The 17,660-nt window shown below is 36.5% G+C and overlaps 1 protein-coding gene and 1 pseudogene across 1 annotated transcript; one reads left to right on the top strand and one right to left on the bottom strand.

The window, feature by feature from the left end:
• Positions 1–15,181: 15,181 nt before the first annotated feature.
• LOC137615845 (putative nuclease HARBI1) lies at positions 15,182–17,429 on the bottom strand (annotated as a pseudogene).
• On the top strand, positions 16,031–16,621 carry LOC137616734 (uncharacterized; the record flags this gene model as incomplete). The annotated part of the gene is made up of 1 exon (XM_068346735.1): positions 16,031–16,621. A coding segment is annotated over one exon (591 nt), but the record flags the coding sequence as incomplete, so codon positions are not given.
• Positions 17,430–17,660: the final 231 nt, after the last annotated feature.

Raw genomic sequence — 17,660 nt, 5'->3', positions numbered from 1 at the left:
TTATAGTTTCATTTCTAATCCTGTCCTGCCATTTAACTCCCAATATCCTTCTGAAGGCTTTGTTCTCAAATCTACTAAATCTATTGGAGATTGTTTCATTGTCATACTAAAAGTCATGTCAATAGAGTAACACCAATCTCACTAGACTGATATATAGTTTGATTTTCATATGTAATTTCAGGCGATTTGATTTCCAAATTTTACTTAACCTAGCCATTGTCTGATTTGCTTTTTTTTTAATTTTTTTCACTAAACTCCAATTCTAGAGACCCTGTATTGGAGATCATAGTTTCTAAATACTTAAGTGATTCTACCTCATTAATCCTTTCTCCTTCTCATCATCCCTGTCTTTCTTTTATTTATATTCAGCCCAACCTTGTGTGATATTTCATGCATTCTGGTAAGCAAGCATTGCAAATCCTATGGTGTTCTGCTAACAAGGACAGCATCCCAAGCATACTCTAGGTCTGCTAAACTCCTGTCACCAACCCAATCCAATCCTTCTCCACCATCTCTGACTGTTCTATGCATTGCAAAATACATGATGAGGGTAAACAACATAGGTGACAACACATTTCCTTGGAGTACTCCGCTGTCCACTGGAAATTCATTTGATAAGACTCATTAACATTAACTTTGCCCTTGCTATGCTCATAAACAGTCTTAATAAAATTTACATATCTAAGATGAATTCAATAATAATGCAGGACTCTCCACAAAATTGGCCGGTGCACACTATCAAAGGCTTTTTCATGGTCCACAAATCCCATCAAAAGGGGATTTCTATATTTTACACATTGCTGTTCAACATGTCTCAAAATAAAAATTTGTTCAGTGCAACATCTAAACTTTCTAAATCCTGCTTGTTCATATCTCAGCTTTTCATCAATCTTTCTCTCCAATCTTCAGAATAAGCATACTATATGTTTTCATAACATCTGACGTAAGTGTTATACCTCTGTAATTATTTTCTATTTTCACCAACACTCCCAACTCCCCTTCATAGGTTTTGCCTCTTCATGCCACATTCTAAAAAATAATTTTGTAAGTAGTCTGGGAGTCACTTCATTTTCGGCTAATATCATCATGGCAGTTATTCCATCGTATCCCTGGGCTTTCCATCTCTTTAGTTTTTCGAGTAGAGCTTCGACTTCAAACAGGCGTTATATCTTGACAATCCATGTTTGCCAACGGTAATACTCATTTAAACGGATGAGCAACTTGGTGGAATAATGAGACCTTTAGGTGTGGAGGAAATGCTCTCCTAAATTTCGATGAAGTCCCAGGCAGCAGCATGACGGATTGGGTTTAAGGCGATGGACAAACTGTCTCTTCGGCTTTTACTCCTATTGCCTGGCGGTTGATCTAACTAGAATTAATATGGACTGGCAGGGGGTCACTTGCCTTAGTTATATAGGCACTGGCTATCCTTTGATGTATCTAGCCAATGAATTCTCTTTGGATTTAGTAGGTCATTGAAAGAGAAGATGACAGAATGGGCACCACTACGGGTGCTAAGAATCTCCCGATTTATAAATACTAAAGAAAAATTGGAAATATGTAATTGGAATGTTAGAACCATGAATCAGATTGGGAAGTTCCTCAAGTGGAGAGTGAATTTATGAATTATAGTTTGGATATCTTGGCCCCAAGTGAAACACGTTGTTAGGGGATTGGTAAGGAAACTACTCTGGAAGATCAGATGGGGTTGGAAGAGAAGGGGTAGGAATGATGATGACACCAAGAGTATAAAAGGCATTAACTGAGTGGAGAGCTGTAAATAGCAGATTGTTACTACCAAAGTTCAAATCAAAGCAGTACAATATGAGTATTATAGTTTGATAAAGAGAAGGAGGACTGAGAAATGTAAGAAGCTATAGAGGTGCAGATATTGGTAGTGATCACCAACTCCTCATTACTGCACTGAAATTAAAACTGAAAGCACCCAACAGAAAAATAGATAGAATACCTAGTTTTGATACAACTAAGCTTCTAGAAGATGAGCACAGAGAAAAATTTGCAATTAGATGTAGGAATCGATTTGCAGTCTTAGAGACTTTAAGAGATAAAGAACTGACAATTAATGAAGAATGGTGTGATATTAAGAATATATATTATTCAGTTGGCAGTGAAGTCTTAGGACACAGCTACAAGGAGAAAGTCATGAATATCAAATTATACGTGTGATACTATAAAAAGGAGACAAAGAGGCAGAAATCGTTTGTTGAAAGTTTTCAAGAAGGTAATGAAAATTACAAGGTAGAGCAAGCTAAGGATGCAAGAATTGATAGTTAAGTCAAAAGAAAAGCCAGGAATGACTGGAGAGAATTTTTAAACAGTGAAGCAGATTAGGGTGACAGAGCTATGTATTCAGGAAGTTGCTATGGGGTAAGAATCACTCGTAGAATTATTAATGAAATCTCGATTGGGGCAAAGAGGTAGAAGCATATAACCATCACAAAGAGAGATGGCACTGGTATAACAACAGAAGATGAAGAAAGACAGCGTTTGATGAAAAATTTGAGTGAGGTTATGAATAGGAGATACGAAGGGAATAATTTTATTGATATACCTGAAGCTGATGAAGGCCTTGATGTGCCCATGAATGAATTCAATGTTTTTGAAGTCGAAGCTTTCATTAAAAACTCAAGAGATGGAGAGCCCCTGGAAACGATAGAATAACTGCCAAGATGATACTAGCTGAAAATGAAGTGACCCCAAGAATACTTACAAGATTATTTTGTAGAATGTGGCATGAAGAGGCAAAGCCTGATGAATGGGAGTTAGGAGTGTTGGTGAAAATGGTAAAAAAAAGGAGACCTGACTGATTGCAATAATTAGAGGCTAACACTTTCGTCAGTTGTTATGAAAATATATAGTATGCTTATTTTAAAGAGACTGGAGAGAAAGATTGATGAAAAGCTGAGAGATGAACGAGCAGGATTTCGAAAAGGTAGAAGTTGCACTGACAAAATTTTCATTTTAAGTCATGTTACACAGCAATGCATAGCATATAGATATCCACTTTTGATGGCATTTGTGGACTATGAATAAGCCTTTGATAGTTTGCACTGGCCAATTTTATGGATTTCATGAGCTTAGCAAGTGTAAAGTTAATGTTTATGGAGTCCTATCAAATGAATTTCCAGTGAACAGCGGAGTACTCCAAGGGAATGTGGTGTCACCTATGTTGTTTATCTTCCTCATGGATTTCGTAATGTGTAGAACAGTCAGAGATGGTGTAGAAGTATTGGACTGAATTGGTTATAGGAAATTAGCAGACCTAGAATATGCTGATGATGCTGTCCTCATTAGCAGAATACCACAGGATTTGCAATGCTTGATTACCAGAATGCATGAAATATCACACGAAGTTGGGCTGAAGATAAATAGAAGAAAGACAGAGATGATGAGAACGGAATATGCTATGGAAGATGAAATATCATTTGAAGGAGGAAGAATTAATGAGGTGAAATGATTTAAATATGTAGGAACTATGATCTCCAATACAATAAAAATTGGAAATCAAATCGTCTGAAATTACATGTAAAAATCATACTATATATCAGTTTAGTGAAATTGGTGTGACTATATGGGCATGAGTCATGGTAGGTCAATGAAACAATCTCCAATAGATTTGGAAGATTTGAGAACAAAGCACTCAGAAGGATATTGAGATTTAAATGGCAAGACAGGATTAGAAATTAAACTATAAGAGAGATTACTCGAGTGCCATTTGTGGATGAAATCACGATAAGGGGTAGATGGAGATGGTTTGAGTATGCTCTTCTCACTCCCCAAGAGAGATTAGTTCACCAAACGTTCAGCTGGGCTCCGCAAGGCACTAGAAATGTTAGAAGGCCCAGGCCTATATTGCTGAGGACTATGAAGCGTGAAGTAGGAGATTATGAATGGAGAAGTATTGATTTAAAAGCTCAAGATAGAGATGACTAGTGAAATCTAACAGAGGCCCTTTACGTTAATAGGGGGAGGAGGAAATGATATATATATATATATATATATATATATATATATATATATATATATATATATGTGTGTGTGTGTGTGTGTGAGTTTATATATGTATGCATGTATACATACACACAACACACACACACACACATATATATATATATATATATATATATATATATATATTAAAAAAAATACTTTATTTCAAAATAATTATCAACCTCCACAGTAATAAGACATAATAAAGTATAGTCTAGATCTTCTGCAGTCGAAATCTCGTTTAGGATTATTGGTAGTTTGCCATAGTATTCAAGTTTAAAGGTTTAAACCCCAATCGTGAATGGCAGAGGCAAGGGACAGTGGCATTGCCCTATCGAGCTGGACAGTGCCCTAGAGACTGACCATATATACATAAGATCAGTGCCCTACCCCCTCTCCACCTAAGCTAGGATCAAGGAGGGCCAGGCAGTGTCTGCTGATGATTCAACAGATAGATATATAAGCTTACCCAACACCTCCATCCTTAGCTCACAATGATGGTGAGGTTGCAGCGACCAACGGAACTAACGAGTTTGAGCGGGACTCGAATCCCAGTCTGGCGTTCATCAAGCAGAGGACGTTACCACATCGGCCACCACACTAGTTTCATAAAGTAATTGACATCTTTTCATAGAAAACTAAGGCAATTAACATTTATGTGTCAATATATGAGTATTGTCTATATCTAGAAAAAATATTCTACGAGCTTCCCATTTCTTTTAATGGAATATATTTTGGCCAGTGATATTTAACTAATATTGATACTCATATAGAAGGATTATTATTTTTTTGTGATTATTAAAATGATGGTAATGTATAATGGTTACAACTTTACAGCAATTGTTTTTGCTTAGTAGCGAGTCTTCAGCACTTATCTAGAGAATATCTCTTCAAATCAGAGAATACGAGCGAGATGCTCATAAGAAAATTCTCTCTTTCATGAAATATAACCTTAATATATTTTCAAGAGACAACTGCAGAGTTGAAGGATATATGCAAAAGATGGATGAAGTTATAATTCACCTCATTACTGACCACAACTGTCTCTCCTTATATGTATATATAAATATATATATATATATATATATATATATATATATATATATATATATATATATTCAATTCACTTTGCCTAAGTCAGGGTGGTCCAACTACAGGCCGGCGGGCCAAATGTAGCCCGCGGGGGGATTTTTTTGTGGCCCTCCACCACTGACCTAATTATGCAGTGTGATTTAATGTGTCGAAATATTACTGGCCCTAAAATGATCCCTCCTGAATACTAAATAAATAAAAAAATGATAAATAATGAAATAAGTTTAAAATTACACATTTTAATAGAATTTCAGAACTCTCTCTCTCTCTCTCTCTCTCTCCAAACCATGCGTTCAATACAAATGTTTAATTTACTTTTGACGGTAGATAGAGTAATAATAATAACAATAACCAATATAAATGTAACAAGATTAAGGAAAACCCCGCGAATAGATTGGGGATGGAACCCCTGATGTTTCGGATAGTTTTCAGCTTTCCTCTGTTTTGCAGTTAAGCACTATTGTTCATAACGTCTTTCCATATTGAGTCAAAATAATAAATGAAAGTGCTCTGATATTAACAGAGCCTATGATAGGAAGTAGGAAGAAGAATATTGTGTGGCATCAAATAGGTTCTGTTCTTAAGGAATATGTTCGAAGGCATTGTGAGACATTGTACAAGGGAAAGTATGCTCAATTTGTGGGAAAATCACGAAGTGGTATATTGAATATCTTGATGGACAAACATCAACAGCAAATGCATGGGCTACATAACTTCTGAAAACCACAAACAGGTAGTCTTACTGCTTTATAAAAAGTTACTTTGGTGCTTAAAAGAAATAGAAAATCATTTAGGAGTGGAGAATTAATAAAGCTGTGTGCAGTAAAAAAGGACAAGAGTTTGCTGAAGAAAAAATACCCGGTAGTAAAGAAATTTAAAAGTGTTTCATTCTCTTACCAAAGAGTTGTAAGAAGAGTGAATGAATTTGATCAGCATGTTTCCATGAAACTTAAAATGTAATGAAACATCGCAAGTACTTTTTACTGGATTTAGATGACAGCACTGGTGTAAGTGACACAAGTCAGTTACTCGTATTTGCCGCCACCATTCGAAAAGATGTTGTGGTACACGAAGAACTTGTCAAGATGCAGTCATTGAATGATGATAGCAGTGGTTCTGATATATATATATATATATATATATATATATATATATATATATATATATATATATATATATATATGACAGTACGGAAGCTATTGTTGGCAGTAATATGGGGTTAGTTGGTCTTTTAAAGAAAAATGGAGTGCATTGTATTATACTGCACTGCATTATTCACCAAGAGGCCTTATGAAGCAAAATATTGCAGATGAATGATACCATGACAAGTATTGATAGTATTGTCAACTTAATCAGAGGCGAAAGTGTTTTTTTTTTTTTTTTTTTTTTTTTATAAAGACTTTCTTTGCACCCAAGCAATTCTTACAGTATTGACTGCCCGCCTGAACGTCTAAACATGAACCTACAACTAGGAAAATTACAGAATGTTTCCCAGCTAGTGGGACATGTTGTTTCTCTCCGCAAAAAGCTGCAACTTTTCAGTAAATGCTTAAATAAGAATGATCTAACACACTTTCCTTCTTGTCATGAATTGAACAGAAATAATGGAACATACTCATCTTTTTTTCTTTTTTTTTTTGTAAAATTTGAAGGGATATAGTGTGAATTTAAGAAAATATATATGTATGTATATATATATATATATATATATATATTATATATATGCATATGTATATATATATATGTATATATATATGTATATATATATATATGTATATATATGCATATATATATATATATATTTATATATATATATATATACATATACACACACACACACATATATATATATATATATATATATATATATATATATATATATATATATATATATATATATGTGTGTGTGTGTGTGGTTGTGGTTGTAGATTAAATTTGATTGTACAGTATTTTGAAGTTAAACAGGAATAGAACTGTGAAAGGTTCTATTTTTCCTTATCTCATGATTAGAAATTATTACTAAATACTTGTATCTGAGTTGTTTATATCTTTTTTTCTCTTTTTGTATATCATATATACTTTAATTATGATTTGAAGTTGAATATTAACAGAACTATATAAGCTTTGCATTTGTAATTTTAACCAGATTTTTTTTGTCTTGCTTCGGAAAAAAAAATATATATAGAAATGAGTATGGGGGAAAATCTTATGACACGGTGTGTAAACTCTTCAAGTGCATCTACATACTTGGTAAAAAAATCATCTATATAAAGGAAATGAATCCTCTCCCCTTTGGGGAAGGTGCTCCCCTTCAGTTACTGCACCAGGAATTATAATTCTGATATTAATTTTATTGTTTGACCCGTGCCATCAAGGATTTCAGGTAATGTGGCCCTTAGCATGGAAAATGTTGGACCACCCTGGCCCAAGTAATAAATCATTAAGAGAATTTAGCTAATTCTCACGCTGTAGCACTAACTCTGTCTATTGTACAAGATAAACGATTCGATTAAGTTTTTTTTTTTTTTCAACAGAGAGCTATTCATGACATTATCATTAAACACGTGACTTTCATGTATTCAGTCCCAAATAGTTTATGATTTCAGATTAACTATGGGTCGAGAATAAAGGCATAAGGAGATTAAGAAAAAGAAAGAAAAAAAAACGACTGTGAGTCAATACAGTAAAAAAATAGACCATGAGTTCACATTAACCCTACTCTACATATTTGTAATCAGACTGGCTCGTGACTATCCTAGATTTACGTTCAAATGATGAATCATAAATAGTTTTTGACTTTTGAGCAAAGTAGGAAAAACTGTAAAAAAAAAAAACAAAGTAAGTTTATATAGGATAACACTTAAAAATAAAGATAACAGTGGAAATAGATACTTTCCATCAACATGCCAAGTTTTACAATTTTTTTTTCTTAAAAATCCAAAGTTCAACAGTCAAACTTCATTTCGAAAACCTCAAATTTAATTATCAAACTTTTTTTTTGGAAAACCCTCAATTTTAAGTCAAACTTTATTTAGAAAATCCCAAGTTTAATGGTCAAATTTTTTTCTTGAAAACCCCCAAGTTCAACGGTCTTTTTTTTTTATTTGAAAAGGGGAGGTTCGTAACCACTCCATGAATCCCCCCCCCCCCCCCAACCCCTTGGATCCGCTAGTGGATAGCCATACATGAAAGTAGAGGAGCAGTTATAAAACAGGTAGAACATCTTAGATACCTGGGGTCTACTATAACTCAGGAGGGATAATTTGAGGCTGAAGTTGAGAATAAGATAAAAGCAGCATAGGGAAAGTGGATGCAGGTACCAGAAGTGGTATGTGATAGGAAAATTACAACATTAATGTATGGATCAGAAACTTGGGCTTTAAGTCGAAAAGAGGATGCTAACCTTGAGAGAACAGAGATGAAAATGTTAAGGTGAATTATAGGAATATCACTGTTTGAAAGATTAAAAAATTATGAAATAGGAAGAATGGCAGGTGAGGTGAAGATTACTGAGATGATAAGAGTTTCACGACTGAGATGGTGTGGGCACATGCCAAGGATGGATAGTGGGGAGGGAGTGAGGAGGGATTGGGAGGAACCTGTATAAGGCCGGCCATACACTATCGTGTACACCTGACAGGTACGCCTGAACAGTTACGCCTGTCAGGTATACCTGATAGTGTATGGCGGGAAAACTAGCCTCTCAGGCGACCTGACAACTGATGAAAATTCGATCAGTTCTGCCTGACAGGCGAGTAAACTTGATGTGTGTGTGGCGGTTTCATCAGGTGTACCTGAACAGATCTCACTTATTAACAATCCTTTGATGTGGACAGTTTAAATTTTTATGGTTACAGCTTTGTAATTTTGATTTATTTTACAGTTGAGTTCCTTTAATCAAGGGAGATATAAGTGACAGCAACTCGTTGCACACTGATTCATTCATGCGCAGAAAATTGTTATAATCAGATGGTTCATGTCTCAATTTATTAAGAAGATTGATATGGGTAAATTTATTTTTTCTTTGCAGCCATTCCTTACACCATTGTTTGCGTTTCTTCCGTTTGTTTTTACATATCTTAAAAACTACAGATAATAAGAAGAGAAAGTACAACTCATCTTCTCGAGAATCCATGGCGAACTGACAAACTTGACAGGTATGCATGAAGAGTGTGTGTGTGCTCCTCAGGTATCAGGTATACCGGACAGGCGTAACTGTTCAGGTGTACATGATGGTGTATGGACGGCCTAAGGGGGAGAAGTTCATAAGGGGGGACAGAGAATTAGATGGCGAGATAAGATGAAGGATGATATGGAGAGGAGTGGTTTGGTGGAAGAGGACGCCTTTGATAGAAGGCATTGGGGAGGATGCATCAGTCAACCGACCCCTTAATAAAGGGATAAGGGTGGGGAAGAAGAAGGCTGACATAAGTCTCTTTTATATAGTTAATATAAGAAAGATCTATTTTATTGTTGTTACTGTTCTTAAGATATTTTATTTCAATTGCTTATTGAATTTCATATAGTTTATTTATTTCCTTATTTCCATTCCTCACTGGGCCATTTTTCCCTGTTGGGGCCCTTGGGCTTATAGTATCCTATTTTCCAACTAGGGTTGTAGCTTTGTTAATAATAATAATAATAATAATAATAATAATAATAATAATAGTGACACCAATCCTACAGTTCTGCAGAATCTTATCAAAGACCGGAGACTTTCGAGTGCGATTGTGGACAGTGGAGTCATGGAATCATTGGAACAGTAACAGGTTGATACAACTTGACAGTCGGAACGTTTTGATACGGATCAGTGGTACAGATAACGTTCGCAGTAGCAAAGTGTGTGTTATATTTTATTGTTAAAGCATTGCGGGAGTTAAGTGGTTAATCAAAAGTTTGGATCTCCAGAAAATAAAACAATTTATCGTTACCAGTGAAGCAATTATCGGTTACCGGCTCAATATTGTGTGAATTATTCTGATCTTGGAGTTCGTTGGTGCACCGACACTACAGTAGCCCACGAGCAGTTAAATTTCTCTTGTGTTGTTTCAGGCTTAATCACTAGCCTGTAGGGTGTCTATATGTACGCTGCAGGTAAGCATCTAGTTGGTGGGCTGTGTTGTGTCTCTATGAAGGTATAATAGATCTAGGATCTAGTGGTAGTTAAGCACAGAAGTGGCTATGGTGGGCGGATGGGCTTAGATCCTTTAAATATGAGGTCAGTAATTGTATATTTTAATTTCTAGCTAAATACGGGAGATATATATCTTCTAACGTGTTATCTTGTATTTTATATATTTCTGTCCATGATTGATGGTGCAAACTATCCTTTATATTGGTAAATTGGTATTATTACATAAGTTGCCGTTATTTGATAGCTCAAAATACTATAAACAATCAGTTAGAGCATAGAAAAAGCAAAATTTTGAATACCACAAACCCAAGGCGCAAATAAAAACTAACATAATACGTGATTTTAAGTAAAATATCCCCTTTTTCAACTTTGAAATTTTTTAGAGTTGTGTCACTAGTCGTTCGGAGCTCCCGTTCGTGCGTATGTACATGTTCGTTGATGACGTAATTGCTGAAGTTCCACCCACGGCCTCAAATTGACCCAATGATTGTGATTTTCCAGTCATCGCGTTTTTTTTTTTAATCCCTCCCACACTTTTAAATTTCCTCCAATTAATTTGAATGATTTTCGGTGGCGTAGTATTAGTACCAAAGACTATATACTGAAGGAAGATAGGAAGGCTGAGCCTAATAGCACTCAAATGAGCGTGCTATTAGAAGATGCCAGATACTCCCATCCGAAACGAATGACTCCATCTATGAAGTGAATGGTTAAACATTCAGAGCCGTAACCCTTAAGGCCGATTCACACGACCCGTTTTCTTTCCGACAGGCTGGCCGTCGGTTAACCGGCGTCTAGCTTTCTTACGTGTATTCAAATGCAACTGTTCACACGACCCGTTACGCTGACGGCGGCCCTCGGACGTCAGCTGTCCGAGTCGGCTCGGCTTTCTTTCCAAGAAACCTCGTCCGGTTTGACGGCCGTTAGCCATCCGTCCCAACCAACGATTGGATGATATTTTGTGTGAACGAGGACCTGTATCGTACCCGTTCGTTTCGTGGCCTACAACCCCGACTTTTCCTCATAGTATAGAGTCATAGAAATTAGTTAATTTGTTATTGACACCATGTATTAGAGGTTAATTTAACTTTTTCATGGGTATGAGGAGATGTTTGACACGGCAAACAAGATGTATAGAAATAATTTACATAAATAAAAGATATGGAAAATGACTGGAGAGGTATTAAATAAAACAGGTGAGTTTATCATAATTTTAATATTCTTGGCATGGTGCATAGCGTATAATGAAGTTGCATAACTTATTTTATCAACAAAGTTATCAACCAACATCTTATAGTGTCAAAATTATCGTAATTTACCCGATGTTCACGTGACAGATTCTAAGTATACAATGAAAACCACGTGCTGGTAAACGGATACGGAACGCCTCGTGTGAATGTACACCATTTCGACGGAGGTTAGCCTCCACCCAACCTGTCGGAAAGAAAATGGGTCGTGTGAATCGGGCTAAGCGGCCCACACACGCTCCAATTTTTGGTCCAACGTTTTGATGTCAAATTATTTGACATGAATTTGATCGTGTGGCGTAATTTGATGGACTAAAAGGTTTGATGACAAATTTTTTACAGATCTGATTTCAGTAGATATTTTTTAGCCAACGTAAAAAATTTGTGCGTGTGGTACCTAGCAATAATTTGCGCAAATTAGTTAGTGATTAGACATAATCTGAGGACGACGTGCGTGGCTCATTGTCATCATGGCTTCAACAAAACATGAAAAGAAATTTCTTCTTGAACTTATTGATGTTTATAGAAGTTTACCACAACTTTGGAACATTAAAAGTGACTTATAGTGACAGAAATAAAAAAGATATGGCATATGAGACTCTTCTACAGAAATTCCGTGATTATTATCCGGAAGGGACGAAGGAGGAGCTGAAGAAGAAAATAAACTCACTGCGGACGAGCTTCGAAAAGAATTAAAAAAAATAAAAGACCCAAGCAGATCTGGAGCAAGAGCAGATGAAATTTATGAGCCGTCACTATGGTGTTTTGATGCTCTTTGGTTCCTCAGTGACCATGAAACACCGGCTTCTTCACGAAGCACAATACCATCGACTGAAGAGGTAAGTGAAATTATTAAGCATAATTTATTTAGTTGCATTCAATAACTGTTGCATAGATTATCCAATGTAATAAGGTATTTATACAAATTTCATAGTTATTCATGTCTACAGTGAACCCTCGTTTATCGCGGTAGATAGGTTCCAGTCGCGGCCGCGATAGGTGAAAATCCGCGAAGTAGTGACACCATATTTACCTCTTTATTCAACATGTATATTCAGACTTTTAAAACCTTCCCTTGTACGTAGTACTGTTAACAAACTACCCTTTATAGTACAGAACACTTAATGCATGTACTACAGTACCCTAAACTAAAACAGGCACAAATATTAAAGGCAATTTTATATCATGCGTTTCCTAACACGCTAAAAAGCACGATAAAAAATGGCAACCAATGTTTTGTTTACATTTATCTCTGATCATAATGAAGAAACAAACTGGAGGTAGAGCTTTGCTTATTACCCAGACATATTTCCCATACTTTTCCCTTAGAACTACATCACATCTTCCTACTTTAGATATATATATATATATATATATATATATATATATGTGTGTGTGTGTGTGTGTATATATATATATATTTATATGTATACACATATACATACCTACATATATACATACATACATATACAGTATACATAAATACATGCATACATATATATATATATATATATATATATATATATATATATATATATATATATATATATATATATATATATATATTACTGTATATATATGGGTTATGGAAAAAATCCGCGAAGTGGTGAATCCGCGATGGTCGAACCGCGAAGTAGCGAGGGTTCACTGTATTTCCATATAAAAGTAAAATACTGTTAGGTCGATGTCACACTATGGGTTTTTTTTAAATTAAGCATACTTTATTTAGTTGCAATCAATGATTGTTGCATAGCTTATCCAACGTAATAGGGTATTTATACAAATTTCATAGTTATTCATGTCTATTTGCATATAAAAGTAAAATACCGTTAGGCCGGTGTCACACTATGGGTTTTTGTCAGACGGCAAAAATGGATGCATTGTCTTTGATGGTGATAGACCAAACAAATGAATGATTTTTGGATTTATATAAGGTTGGGCTATACTGCCCATCCTAAAAAAAAATCCTAAAATCATTGGTTGGTCTCATCTATCACCATCAAAGACGATGCATCCGCTTTTGCCGTCCGTCAAAAAATGCATTATGTGACAGACAGACAGACTATTCAGAAGCCTATATACATACATACATATACCAAGGCACTTCCCCCAATTTTGGGGGGTAGCCGACATCAACAAATGAAACAAAACAAAAAAAGGGGACCTCTACTCTCTACGTTCCTCCCAGCCTGACAAGGGACTCAACCGAGTTCAGCTGGTACTGCTAGGATGCCACAGCCCACCCTCCCCCGTTATCCACCACAGATGAAGCTTCATAATGCTGAATCCCCTACTACTGCTACCTCCGCGGTCATCTAAGGTACCGGAGGAAGCAGCAGGGCCTACCGGAACTGCGTCACAATCGCTCACCATTCATTCCTATTTCTAGCACGCTCTCTTGCCTCTCACATCTATCCTCCTATCACCCAGAGCTTTCTTCACTCCATCCATCCACCCAAACCTTGGCCTTCCTCTTCTACTTCTCCCATCAACTCTTGCATTCATCACCTTCTTTAGCAGACAGCCATTTTCCATTCTCTCAACATGGCCAAACCAGCTCAACACATTCATATCCACTCTAGTTGCTAACTCATTTCTTACACCCGTTCTCACCCTCACCACTTCGTTCCTAACCCTATCTACTCGAGATACACCAGCCATACTCCTTGGACACTTCATCTCAAACACATTCAATTTCTGTCTCTCCAGCACTTTCATTCCCCACAACTCCGATCCATACATCACAGTTGGTACAATCACTTTCTCATACAGAACTCTCTTTACATTCATGCCCAACCCTCTATTTTTTACTACTCCCTTAACTGCCCCCAACACTTTGCAACCTTCATTCACTCTCTGACGTACATTTGCTTCCACTCCACCATTTGCTGCAACAACAGACCCCAAGTACTTAAACTGATCCACCTCCTCAAGTAACTCTCCATTCAACCTTGCACCACCTTCCCTTCTCGTACATCTCATAACCTTACTCTTACCCACATTAACTCTCAACTTCCTTCTCTCACACACCCTTTCAAATTTCAGCTTCTCTTTTGTGTCTGCAACCAGTACAGTATCATCCGCAAACAACAACTGATTTACCTCCCATTCATGGTCATTCTCGTCTACCAGTTTTAATCCTCGTCCAAGCACTCGAGCATTCACCTCTCTCACCACTCCATCAACATACAAGTTAAACAACCACGGCGACATCACACATCCCTGTCTCAGCCCCACTCTCACCGGAAACCAATCACTCACTTCATTTCCTATTCTAACACATGCTTTACTACCTTTGTAGAAACTTTTCACTGCTTGCAACAACCTTCCACCAACTCCATATAACCTCATCACATTCCACATTGCTTCCCTATCAACTCTATCATACGCTTTCTCCAGATCCATAAACGCAACATACACCTCCTTACCTTTTGCTAAATATTTCTCGCATATCTGCCTAACTGTAAAAATCTGATTCATACAACCTCTACCTCTTCTAAAACCACCCTGTATTTCTAAGATTGCATTCTCTGTTTTATCCTTAATCCTATTAATCATTACTCTACCATACACTTTTCCAACTACACTCAACAAACTAATACCTCTTGAATTACAACACTCATGCCTATATAAGAGTGTTAAAAGAAACAAATAATCGATAAATATAAGAATTACATTGCTTCCACTTTGCTTGCTTCTATGAAACCAATTGTAACTGCCAAGGAACCGATCCAAGGCTGGAAAAATAGTGCTTCATAGTTTCTTGAGTAAACTTTGCTTTTTCTGACGTATTCCTGCTGAATGTGGGACGTAGGGCTGCTAGTTCTCTCTTTTTAGTATGCCATTCCCCACTATGAAGCTCATGTGTGACATTGTCCTCCCAACCCACGCTTCCCGGAGCCACGTATCGGCTTGATTGTTGCCTTAAAAAGTTATGTAGATAGCAACATGTTAATGTGACAGTCGTTGCTTTTTCTGGCGAAAGCATCATTGGCCTCTGGAATACACCAAGTCTTGAAACAAGTATTCCGAACACATTTTCAACTATGCGTCGTCCCCTGCTTGAACGATAATTGAAAATCCTTCTTTCCTGGTCCAAAACGTCGTTTCCCATTGCACTGTAGAGTTTAAGGAGATTTCATTCATTGCAAATGCCTCGTCGGCCACGAAAAAGTAAGGCACATCAATAGAGTCTCCTTCATGCAACGGCTCGACTCCTGGTAGCTGTAGTTTGCCATGTTCCATCAAAGAACCAAATTTTGTATGGCTCATTGCACCTCCATCTGAAACACATCCGTTCATTCTAGCATCGACCATTATAAATTCGTATTTGGCATTGACAACTGCTAGCAGTACGATACTGAAATGTTTCTTATAGTTATAGTAAAATGATCCAGAGGCAATTGGGTTTTTTAATTGAGACGTGTTTACCGTCTAATGCCCCAACAAAATGTGGTATATTCCAATGTTTATTGAAATCGTTGCTAAATTCTTTCCATTCTTCAGCAGTTTGCGGCATCTGGAAAATAAAAAATGTATTTTTTAATTTCAGATTGACGATGACCAGGAAGGCACAACCATACATGACAGGATAAATGAAAGTACGAACCTACATCCTGTTCCAGCTCAACCTGCAAAGCGTAAGAAATTGGCAAAGGTTTCTAACCGCAAAGACGAACTGAAAGCACTAGCTTGTGAACATCTTCAGAAACCTGAAAATGAATTTCTCACAATGGCTAAAGCTTGGGCCAATGATTTATCTAAAATGGATCCTAAACAACTGCTACTTGCAAAGAAGGGAATAAACGATATCATCTTTGAAGGACTTTGTGGAAACCTGCATCGACAGTCTGTGCAGATACATCCCATCCCGCAAGAAACTCGATGTTGGACACCAAGTAGTGATACCAGTGAATATGCACCTAGTCCCTATGGGTCCCATTCCAACCCACCCATCAGCAGTACGATGGGTCACCACAGTGATTATAGAGATGCTCTACCACATCAATACCCAAACATGGCTGCAAGGAACTATACACCTGTGTCGCACAGTTTGGTGAAAGATAATTCGGGTAATCCTGTAGATGGAACACTTGATGCAGGAAGATATTTTGGTAACTTTAACCCAAATGCATAGGTATAATTCATATGAATGATCCAAAAGACAGTTACACTCTAATTTACTTATATTAGTAATAAATGCTTTTTCGCATTACATATTTTTGTCAGAATGAGGTACATTTGAACATATATTGCTCATTTATGATTTATGTATTTACTTTTATTTGCTATATTCTTCTGAATCTTTTCATTTTGTTAAAATTCATCTCGTACAAGGATATGTTTATATAAGATTTGATTTCATTATGGTTATTCATAATTTAGTTCACTAATAAAAATGTATTGGAACAAGCAGCATCTTTTCATTTTGTTAACATTCATCTCGTACAAGGATATGTTTATATAAAATTTCATTTCATTATGGTTATTCATAATTTAGTTCACTGATGAAAATGTATTGGAACAATCAGCATCTTCTTACCTTTATGTACGACTGCAAACACGTGTTGATGGCGTTGCACGTATCTATAACGATACCACCAATGGCTTGAGGAGAAATGGCACTCAGGAATTTCAGGTCTTCGAATGTGTTTCCAGTAGCCAAGAAGCGGAGAGTTATTGAAAGTCTTTCAAATGGTGATATCGCACAACGCATAACTGTTTTCTTTGGTTATATATGGTCTCACAAGATCTAATAGTTGGTCAAATGATTCTCCGTCCATGCGAAGAAAGTTCTTGAAAACATCAGGTTCACTAATTCTCAGTTCATCTAATAAAGGAGCATGACCAAATCGTTCACGACACAAATACCATTGCTGGGCCCACTTTCGTTTCTGTGTGCTCTTCAACGCAAAGCCAAGAACCAACGCTGTATATGCATCCATGATGACACTTGGGAGCAAAATGAAAATTTGATGAGAAGTTTGAGCGTGTAGGGCGAACGCCAAACAATTTGACATGAAAAAAAATGACAAAAAATTTGAGCGTGTGGGCCGCTTTACGGGAATGTAGGATGGAGTTCGATTGTAAATTTGCGACATATTTCATAATTTGCATTACTACGTCAGTATATTTTATACTTATATTCATGAAGTTCTTAAATTTTAGATAACTAA

The sequence above is a fragment of the Palaemon carinicauda genome, chromosome 22, assembly GCF_036898095.1.
Source record: "Palaemon carinicauda isolate YSFRI2023 chromosome 22, ASM3689809v2, whole genome shotgun sequence".
Classification (NCBI taxonomy): domain Eukaryota; kingdom Metazoa; phylum Arthropoda; class Malacostraca; order Decapoda; family Palaemonidae; genus Palaemon; species Palaemon carinicauda.
This window is presented reverse-complemented; position numbering and strand designations above follow the sequence as displayed.